At 50.9% G+C, this 11,150-nt stretch overlaps 1 protein-coding gene across 1 annotated transcript; it reads right to left on the bottom strand.

Moving 5' to 3' along the window:
* Window positions 1-6,050: 6,050 nt before the first annotated feature.
* Window positions 6,051-6,974, bottom strand: LOC311428875 (olfactory receptor 14A16-like; the record flags this gene model as incomplete). Its single annotated transcript, XM_084540112.1, has 1 exon — window positions 6,051-6,974. The coding sequence occupies one exon, from the start codon at window positions 6,972-6,974 to the stop codon at window positions 6,051-6,053; it is 924 nt and encodes a 307-aa protein (XP_084396238.1).
* Between the last annotated feature and the right edge of the window lie 4,176 nt (window positions 6,975-11,150).

The raw sequence follows: 11,150 nt of genomic DNA, 5'->3' as shown, positions 1-11,150 counted from the left end.
TCTGTTTACCACCCCAAACTTCAACGCAATAATGTATCATTTTTACTTTATTCCTTCCCCGCCTAAAAGGGGAATCATCCCAATTTTGGATCCTTAATCCCAAAGGACTACCTGGAGGAATAGGGGGTAACCTAACATCTGTCGTTACCCCACCCATGGGACCAGAGGGCTTACTCTTCTTCTGTCCCATCTTCCGGAGCGCCTTCACACACACACACACGAATCGCTTCCCCCTTTTCGTGGCCCAGTCCCTCGCGGGATGTGGGAACCGCACTACCGAGGGGTCCACACTCGCTTCATCCGCAATTGGACGTCTCACAACGCTACGCTCCAGGAAAGCCAACCCCAACCGAACGGATCACCGGCCTATACTTACTCACTCCTGAGTCTTCGTTCGGTCTTCGTGCAGAAAGATTACTAGGGGTTGCCGGCTTTATTTGCTTGCTGCCGAATCTAGGGTTCGTCGGTGAAGGGTTTGAGTGAAAGCAGTCCTAGCAAAGGCCGCTGAAATCAGTGGGGCGCCCCCTCCGAAGGTCTTTCAATCAAATTGCCTTCATCCGAGTCACGGCACCAAATTTGTTATAAGTTGCCCCCTTCATTAATTTTCAGAGAGCATTGCATTAAGAATAGAAAGGAATTTATTGAGTAAGCAACAGCAAGCAAAACAGCGCTGGGCGGCCGGGGAGTCTCGGCTCCGCCAACGGCGCGCACCTCACCCCTGCCAGGGTCCCTTTTTCTATCTTGGTAATTCCGGGATTACGCAGCACATCCTGGTATATTCTGTGACTGCGCGCACTGTTGCTAGGGGGTCGTCTCTGTCCCTCTGGTGGTCGTGAAGATGAAGGCCGTAGTCTTTCTTGGCGTTGTGGTTCAACTTCTTTTTTGTTTTTTTTTTTTGGTCATGTTGGCCCAGCGTGAGACAGGAAGGCAGGATGTTGCTACACTAGTTTAGCAACTTATCAGGAGATGGTTAGATGAGCTTTGCAGCAGTGTCTTTGAACAAAAGAGGCAACTGAGATGCAGAAGGAGAGAAGGGGAGGGGGTTCTCTTTTTTGTTACATTAAGCAAAGGAATTTTCATAGTGTCTAGCCAAGCACTGTACATCTCCTTACTTCAGCAGGAAGCTTTTGCAACTCCCGCTCCTCAAACAGAACTCCTTGTTTTTATAATACAAAAGACAATGAACAAACATTTATTGTGTATTCCAGGTGGGACCCCACAACACAGGGGACGAGAGTGACCGAGAAGGAGCGGCAGAGAAGAAGTGCGGTAGAGTGACCATAACCCCCGTTCCCCTGCGCCGCTCGGGGGGAGGAGGTGGAAGAGGGTGGATAGGGGGGGAAGGTGCTTTTGGTTTCTTTCCTTTGTTTTGATTCAAAGATGGAAGCCGAAATTCCTTGAAGTGGTATATTCTTTATTGCAGCGCTGGATGCACGGGGGATCTCTCCAGCTATCGTGCATACCCAAAGCGGAAAGCAGTCTTGAATTTCTACAATCAATCTATCAATATTCTACAAGCGCCTCTACGTATTCATTCCCTATCCCCGCCTGCCCTGGCTTCTCATGCTAATTAGCCTTTTGGCACCTTGCGCCTGCGTCGAGCCTCCCAAGCCTTGTGGGCAGGGGTCTTTGGGAGGAAGACGCCGAGTCTTCCTCACAGTGTACTTTTCACCTTTGGTCAGGGTTGTGCTGAGTTGGCACGTTTCTGAATTGCAAGAGCTGGCTGTTGCTAATTCTTCCGTTTGTTGGCTCTTTCTCATGAATTGCAATGTCCAGTTTCGAGCCTTATAGTCCTTCCATTTGTTTCTCTGTCCGCCTGCCGCTTCCTTCTCGTGAGTTCCAGTGTCTTGTTTCGAAATACACAGTCCTTGTCTGGGGATTGTCCTTGCCTCCCCAATGCCTCCTTAATCAGTTTCTCACTTCTCTAGCTTGTTAGTAATAAGCAATAACTCTTCCTATCTCCTTCTGCCGAGTCTGTTTTGCCCGTTACAAGAATTACTGCGTGATCTCCTTGTCCTTATCTCCACTTTGAGCCCTTTTCATCATATTTTCTCCCCATTCCTCTTTGAGGAGGGGGAGGGAGAGAGCGGCTGTGGTGGAGCTCGGCTGCCCACTCGAGCGGAACCACGATAGAGGGGCCGTGCACCCCCCACCCCATAGATCCCCTCTGGGTGCCCCCACCCCATAGAAGCCCCCCCAGGTGCTCACCACCCCATAGAATCCCCCCCTACCCCACAGACCCCCCCCGTGGCCCCATACGTTCCCTTATGGCCTCCCCATGCCATATGGCCCCACGGACCCCCAATGTCCTCCTGTGCCCCCCCAGTCCCATGTGTCCCCATGTCCCCTCCACGTTCCCTCCATGCCCCCCATCCCATGTCCCCATAATGTCCCACATGTCCCATGCCCTCCCCATGTCCTCGCGTGTACCCCCAGTCCCCACATGTCCCCTCATGTCCCCACCTCCCCCCATGTCCCCATTCCCCCACCCACGCTCCCGTGTCCCTGTCCCACCCATGTCCCCCCAAATCCCCACGTCCCCCCCACGTCCCCACATTCCCCCATGTCCCCTTGCCCCCCAAGTCCCCACGTCCCCCCTATCCCCACGTGCCCTGCATGTCCCCCATCTCCCACGCCTCCCCATACCCCCCCCACACCCCGGCAGGCCCCCAGCCCGTGGTGCCCCAGTAGAGGGCCAGCACCTGCTCCACGGGGCTGCCTTCAACCCCCCCAGGCACCCCTAAACACCCCCCAGACTCCCACACACCCCGAAACTCCCTCCAGAAACCTGCCAGGGCCCCCTCAGCTCCCCCTCACAATCCACCAGGAGCCCCCAAACCTCTCAAGCCCCCCCGCAAGCCTCCCCAAACAACCCAAAGACCTCCTGCAGACCTCCCTCCCCCAAAACACCCCACGTTCCCCCAGTCCCGTATGTCCCAATGTCCCCCCATGTCGCCCCACTCCCATACGTCCCCTCCATATCCCCTCGAGCCCCCGCTGTCCCTACCACATCTAGGCATCTCCAAATCCCATGTTGTCGTGTTAAGGGGTGTAGCTGATTAACCGTCACGGGCCCGGTCGGATTCAGAGTACTGAACCAGTCGGACACTCACCAAAAACACATTAACCGTCTGGGGGTCCCGTCAGACATTCACCATCAACGCATTAACGGCCTGGGGGTCTGTTCAGACATTCACCAAAAATGCATTAACCATCTGGGGGTCCGTTCGGACACTCACCAAAAATGCATTAACTGTCTGGGGGTCTGGTTAGATTCAGAACACTGAACTACCACGGATAACCACCCTCACCCTAGTTGCACTTAATGAGAGTTATCACAATGCAATCAAGTATGGTTTATTACAGCAACAGATAATCAGGTTCTTTTGGATTGCCAGCGATAGTGACTGTCTGCAAAAGCAAGCTAGTATGCATAAAATACAAAGGTGTTATAGGTGTTACAGATGTTACAGGTGTTATAGGTGTTGTAGGTGTTACAGATGTTACAGGTGCTATAGATGTTATAGATGTTGCAGATGTTGTTATAGATGTTATAGATGTTACAGGTGTTACAGGTGTCACAGGTGTGCAGCCTAGAAATAAACGCATTAAAAGGATCAAAGACTCTATAGAGATTTATAAGCAAGTATTCAGATCTCACCCAAAGGCGTCCCAATGGGGGGGGGGGAAGAGAGGCTCAGCCCGTCGACTGATCCCAGGAGTCAGGAGGTCCTAAGGATGTTGTATTTCCTCGGGATGGTATCTTCCCTGACATCCCCTCTCTCTTGGGCCAATTTATCTTATTTTCTATCCTTTAGGTGGAGCTTGAGTGGCTCTAGTCAAGCATCTCTTAGTTATGATTGGTGTAAAGTTTTCCCGTCTCCGTTTAAAGTAATAGGCTCCGAGAAATTCAGGGCGCATGCTCAGTGAGGGGTGGTCGCACGTTGGAGGTGGGTAGCTTTTGGGATGGAGGTGTGTTTTGGTATTATAATGATATTATAAAGAGCAAAAAGTACACTAGGGTACAGCATTTGTAAAAACATGACAGGTCTTTGGCTTAGGGTGGCAAAAGGTGCAGCTTTGTGCACAAGAACAATCGAGGCCCCACCTGATTACAGAGCCTAGCCGTGGTGTCTCCACTCCACTCTACTACGCTCCGTGCTGTTCCGTAGTGCTTGCACACCAAGTTTCCCCAGCGAGATAGCATCAAAGGTTGGGAGCCTAGGGAACGCTCAGATAATGCAGTTATGCCCTACACTGAAAGCCTCTTCAATGCTGTACCTTTTCCTTAAAAATGTGAACATTAGTTTTATTTTCCTAGTTACTTCAGGCATTTATACCACAACTGGAAAGTGTGGGACTGTGGTACTTTTACCCGGCTGGGCAACTAAACTCCACCACAACCCCTCTCATGCCCCCTCCTCAAAGGGAAAAGGGGAATAAATATGATGAAATGGGCTTAAGGGTTGAAATAAGGAAAGGAAGGTCACTCAACTATTATTGTCATGGGCAAAACAGACTCAGCATAGGGAGATTAACGTAATTTATTGCCTATTACTAACAAGCCAGAGCAGTGAGAAACTCAAAACATACTAAAAACACCTTGCCCCTATCCACCCTCTTCTACCTCCTCCCCTTAGTGGTGCAGGGGAACGGGGGCTGCGGTCAGTCCCTGATGCTTTGTCTCTGCCGCTCCTTCACGCTCACTCTCTGCCCCTGCTCCAGCGTGGTCCCTCCCACGGGATGCCGTCCTTCCTGAACTGAGCCTGCAGGGGCTGCCCACAGGCAGCAGCTCTTCAAGAACTGCTCCCACACCACTCCGTATCACAGGGCCCATTCAGCAGCAAACTGCTCCAGAACAGGCCCCCCACTGGCGGCAGCTCCCCCCAGACCCCCTGCTTCTGTGTGGGCTCCTGTCCACAGGCTGCAGCTCCAGCCCGGGGCCTGCTCCTGTGGGGGCTCTCCATGGGCTGCAGCCTCCTGCAGGCCACATCCACCTGCTCCACCGGGGGTTCCTCCACAGGTTACTGTGTGAAGATCTGCTCCACGTGGAACCCATGGGTGCAGGGGGACAGCCTGCTCCACCAGGGGCCTCTCCACAGGCTGCAGGGGAACTGCTGCTGCCTGCCTGGAGCACCTCCTGCTGCACTGGCCTTGGGGTCTGCAGGGCTGGTTCTCACTCCTCGCTCTCCCAACAGCTGTTGTAAAGCAGGTTTCTGGTTTTATTTATTTATTTTCCCCCTTTCTTAAATACGCTCTCACAGAGGTGCAAAAAACTTTGCTTACTGGCTTAGCTATGGGCAGTGGCAGGTCCCTTTGGAGCCATCTGGAACTGGCCCTTATCTAACACGCAGCAGCTGCTGGTCTCTGCTTACAGACACCACCCCTACGGCCCCCTACTACCAAAACCTTGACACATAAACACAATACAGGAACATGAGCATGATGTAGATTATTCAGCTTAAGTAATGGATTTTGTCCTGGTTTCAGCTACAGTAGAGAAAATTTTCTTCCTTGTAGGGGGTATGGCATCGGTTTGGATTTATGATGAAAAATGGATTTATGATTTGTGTCAATAACACACTGACGTCTTAGTTGTTGCAGAACAGTGCTTACACGGGGCAAAGGACTTTTCTGCTTCTCATGCTGGTCTGCCAGTGAGGAGGCTGGGGGTGCACAAGAAGTTGGGAGGAGATAAAACCAGAAGAGTTGATTGCAGCTGGCCAAAGGGATATTCCAGACCATTAGATGTGCTCAGGAATAAAACCTGGGGGAGTTTGCCATGTGAGCTGCCAGAGCCAGGGGACTGGCAGAGCATCAGTTTGCACTTGGTAAGCAAAAGCATTGTGCATCGCTTTCTCTCTTTCTTTTTCTCTTTCTCTTTCTTCAAAATGAAAGCAAAATGAAAAATGGCATTTCTTTGTGGACAGCTTTTGTAAGAATAAAACTGAAAAACAAAAAGTAACAACTCAACAACATAAGATAGACTTGGCATACCGTGCATAACATTTTGAGTGATTTGCAGAACAAAGAAAGAACTCTGTTATGTATTAAATACACCTGGTCATCAATTTCCACACAGCATCCTTAAGCTCTTTGTTCCTCATGCTGTAGATGAAAGGATTCATTGCTGGAGGCACAATCGAGTACAGAATTGCCACCACCAGGTCCAGGGATGGAGAGGAGATGGAGGGGGGCTTCAGGTGGGCAAACAAAACAGTGCTGATAAACAGGGAGACAACAGCCAGGTGAGGGAGACACATGGAGAAGGCTTTGTGCTGCCCCTGCTGCGAGGGGATCTTCAGGACAGCCCTGAAGATCTGCACATAGGACAGCACAATGAAAATAAAGCACCCCAACAATAGAAAAGCAGTTACTACAACCATAACAGCTTCCCTTAAGTAGAAGTCTGACTGGGAGAGCTTGAGGATCTGGGGGATTTCGCAGAAGAACTGGTCCACAGCATTGCCATGGCAGAGAGGCAGTGAAAATATATTGGCAGTGTGCAGGAAAGCATTGAGAAAGCCACTGCCCCAGGCAGCTGCTGCCATGGTGGCACAGGCTCTGCTGCCCAAGAGGCTCCCATAGTGCAAGGGCTTGCAGATGGCAACGTAGCGATCGTAGGCCATGATGGTGAGAAGGGAAAACTCTGCTGAAAATAACAAGAGAAGCAGAAAGATCTGTGCAGCACATCCCCAGTAGGAAATGGCCCTGGTGCCCCAGAGGGAATTAGCCATGGCTTTGGGGAGAGTGGTGGAGATGGAGCCCAGGTCAATGAGGGCAAGGTTGAGGAGGAAGAAATACATGGGGGTGTGGAGGCGGTGGTCGCAGGTTACGGCGGTGAGGATGAGGCCGTTGCCCAGGAGGGCAGCCAGGTAGATGCCCAGGAAGAGTGTGAAGTGCAGGAGCTGCAGCTCCCGCGTGTCTGCGAAAGCCAGCAGGAGGAACTCAGTGATGGAGCTGCTGTTACACATTTACTCTGGGCAAGGGAGCGTGACAAAGAGAAAAAAAAAAAAGACAGTGCAGTATTTAAGGACTTTGCTGACCAAAACGCATTGCAAGTTTCATAGAACACCCTCCCGCACAATATTCTCTGCCTCATTAATTTCAGGAAGAGCATTCTGCTGGTCCTTGTCTTTCCTCTGGTTTGTGCTCTGAGGGTGCCATAACAAGCAGGGGGCTGTGCTGTGGGCTCTGCAGCAGTCAGTACTGGTCTACAGCAATAAGTAGAAGGGAACCTGGAGTGATCTGAGAAGTCCATTGGCCAGGGACATTTCCCTGTTTTCAGGTCATGAGGAGAAGGTCAAATAATCTCCCCAGAAACAGCAAAGGTAATGTTGGTACTGTCTGCACGCTGAGGAGAGTTTAGGGATTTTCTTAGGTGCCTCACAGAACTGCAGCAATGCTCGAGGAGCCTTAGTCTCTAATAAAAATACTTTTACTACATTAACATTCCCTGCCTCACCATGAGATCTGTAAAATAAAAGCAGAGACTGCAGAAAATGCATTGCTGTCATGTAGTTTTTGTCTTACACTTACCTCTGTTTCTGCAGTGCTGCCTACTTGCCAGGAGTTCCCTCCCTCCATCCCACGAGCTGTCCCAGCTCAGCTAGCCCAGCTCAGCTAGCCCAGCTCAGCCTAGCCCAAGGCATTTTATTGAATACTCCCGCCCCCCCCACGCCCCCCACCCCTCGCCACACACACACACACTTCCTGCCCCATGGATTTGGACAGAGCCCATCAGCCTCAGGCACTGAGAGGAAATGGAATAATTTTCTCAAGTGGTCCACGTCTGATGCAAACTCCAAAGTTTCTTGCAATGTTAATGTGTCCCACTGACATTACTGACAAAAGCTCCCCATGGACTCATTAGAGCAGAAGTACACAGGCAGTGATGATGGGGAGGTAAAGGTGAAGTAAAGGTGGCCCTGATGCTGAGGAAATCTTGATGTGTCCCATGAAATCCAATAGTCAGGTGTTGCAGAAAGAATGGCTGAAAACATGACAGACACCAGTATGGTCAGATCATGCTCTCTCTTTATTACCCGGATAGCCTGACTTTTATAGCAAATTTATCAGGGGCGAATAGTGTCTCACACAAGATTATTGGTTGAAAGCACTCAGACAAACAACTGCAAGAAAACAACCCCACCTGCAAGAAAACAACCCCCTTGCGATTAGCAGTCACGTAGGTCTTGTCCTCGAAGCCAGCTGCTGGCAACAATATTTTTAATTCCTCAATTGGGCGGTAAGGGCACATCGTCATGGGAACTCCTCATAGTCGTCCTGGTAGCTTGGTTTGCTCAGCTGAAGCAAGTCATGGCCTCCTTGCTGTTTCAAAAATACGCCAACAGTCAGGCCCTGACCCCAGCCTCTGGGAAGAGAGATCCTGTCCCTCCAGTGCAGATTAGGGCTCTTCCTGGGTCAGTTCAGTGTGGGGATGGGCAATACCAAGTTCAAGGCTACAGGAGGGCATCTCCTAGGCTCCTGGAGGGGGATGAGGAGGCAATGAGACCCTATTGCTGTAAGGATAAGGTGTCTCCTCATAGGCATCAGTGAAAGAGAAAAGAGCCAGAGACCAGCAAACAAAGCTGTTGGCTCTGTTGGGGGCTTTCAGCCTTGCAAAAGAACCTTGACCAAAACCACCACAGCATGACCTGTGCTGTCCCAAGTTTGCGCCTGTTTCCGTGCTGGCCTTAGACACCCACTGTGAATCCCCACCTTGCTCTCACCTGAGCACCTTCCTGCCTTGACTGATGTCCCTCCATCTGCCCTCAGTATACCATAAACCACAAAGTGACCTCTTGTACCACAGTTCCGTCCTTCAATAAACCTTTCTAGTCAGCCCCAATCTCACTGCCTGAAGCTGCATTTTGTGATATCCTTCCTTCCTTCCTTCCTTCCTTCCTTCCTTCCTTCCTTCCTTCCTTCCTTCCTTCCTTCCTTCCTTCCTTCCTTCCTTCCTTCCTTCCTTCCTTCCTTCCTTCCTTCCTTCCTTCCTTCCTTCCTTCCTTCCTTCCTTCCTTCCTTTCTTCCTTTCTTCCTTTCTTCCTTTCTTCCTTTCTCATTCTCTTTCCTACTAGGAGGAAAAGCACCCACACCTCTGAAACCACACATTAAGCAGTCTCTGCATACTTCTCTACTGCCTGGAGCCTCAATGCCACAGGGCCAAAGGAACCCGGGTCCCGCAGCCCCCTCACACAGGTCATGCTCTTCAAGCCCTGAAGCCTCTCTTGGCAGACCTCCCCTCCACACTCTCCAGTTCCTTCACACTCCTGCAAAACCTGGAGCCATACCTTGGGACATACTGTTCCCAAGGTAGCAACAGCAGAGTTGAATCAAGGGGAACGACACCTCAAGTGGTCTGGGTGGCCCCCACTGCCCCTAAGGCATGTAAAGTGCCGGCCTTGCTTCCTATTGGCTGCTTATATGTACATGCTGCCTTCTTTCCAAAGGAGATTTTTAGGCACCCTGGGGTGATGCCTAAGTGCCCTGGGGAGATCCCTGACTGGTCCAGAAAAATGTGCATGGAGAAGACACTTGTGTGCTCCACTGAGACGCCTGGCTGCCTCAGCAGAAGCTATCTTGCTCCATGAAGGTTTGCCAAGATAGCTTGGTGATACTGGATTTTCTTGGTTGCTGCAGAGAAATGCTTGAGTGCTACTTGGGGACACTTGTTTACCCTAGGAAATGTTCTTTTGAGCCCAAGGAAGATGTTTGTTTGATCTAGGATAAAGCTTTGTTTCTCCAGGGAGGATTTTGGGTGCTCTAGGGAGATAGTTGGGTGTTTTCTGTGTGATGCTTGGCTCCAGCGAGATGCTGGAATGCTGTGGGAAGATGCTTGGATCTAGCCGGTTAGTGTTTGTGTCCCCTGGAGAGATGCCTGGGTGCCCACAAGGACATGCTTGAAAGACCCTGGCAGGTATTTTTGCAACCACCGAAGCACTATGGTGCCAAGGGAAGCATTTCCCATCTCCAATGAGATGCTTGTGTGTCTCAGATGGTGTTTTGGAGCCCTGGGGAGGTGCTTGGGTTCTCTAGTCAGATGAACTGTGGGGAGATTCTTGGCTACTCCAATAAGGTGTTTGTGTGTTTCAGGCAGGTGCTTCTATGCTGCAAAGAGATGCTTGGGTGCCTGGGGGAGAATTTTTGGTGCTCAAAGGAGTTGTTTGTGTGCCTCGGAGATATGCTTAAGCACCCTGACAGGTATAAGTTAGTGGGTAGGTATCCTGGGGAGATGCTCATCTACTCTAACACAATGGTTATCTGTCCTGGGGAAAATCTCAGTAATTTAAAGAGGTGCTTATGTGCCCTGGGGAGATGCTTTGGTGCCATAGAGGGTGCTCCTGGAAGATGCTTCTATTCCCAGGGGTCATTTTCGATTTCCCTATGGAGGTGCTTGACTTCTCCGGGGAGGTGTCTGAAGTCTCATTGGAAACAATCTTGTGCTTTCAGGACGTGCTTGGGTCCTCCTAATAAGATGGGTTTGTGATCTGGGGAGATGCTTGGGTGCTCCATGGAGATGCCTGTGTGCTGCAGGGAGAAGCCGGGTTACCCTTGGGACATTCATGTGTGCCTAAGGGTGTGATGGCAATGATTTGTTTTCTGGGGAGGATCTTGAATGCACTGCCCTGGGGCACCCTCAAATATCTCCTGGGAGTCCCAGCATCTTTCCAAACCACCAAAGGGTCATCCCAGACATGATTCCAAAGAACCCAAGCATTCCATTGCATCTCCATTTAGTACCCGCTGAGCATATCTTCCAGAGGGCACAAATCTTCCTGCATAACCCACGCATCTCCTTGATATACCCAAGCACCTCCTTGGACACACAAGCATGTCCATGGGTGCCAAAGAATCTGCCTAGGTCACCCAAGAGTATATTTCAAGCACCCAGGAATGTCCCTCCAGCAATGAAGCACCTCTCTGGGGAAACCATACATTGCCCTTGGTCAGCCAAACATCTTCCTGGGTACACAAGCATCTCCCTGGGGAATCCAACCACCTTCTTGGAGGACCCAAGGAGTTTCTTGGGGTATGTAAGCATTTTCCCATGCTATCTAAGCACCTCCAGGGGCACCCAAGCACCTCCCTTGGCACCACAATCACCTGCTTGTGCATCACAATTACATCCAGGGTCACATAAGCAT

This window comes from Aythya ferina (assembly GCF_964211825.1).
Source record: "Aythya ferina genome assembly, contig: HAP1_SCAFFOLD_170, whole genome shotgun sequence".
NCBI lineage: Eukaryota > Metazoa > Chordata > Aves > Anseriformes > Anatidae > Aythya > Aythya ferina.
This window is presented reverse-complemented; position numbering and strand designations above follow the sequence as displayed.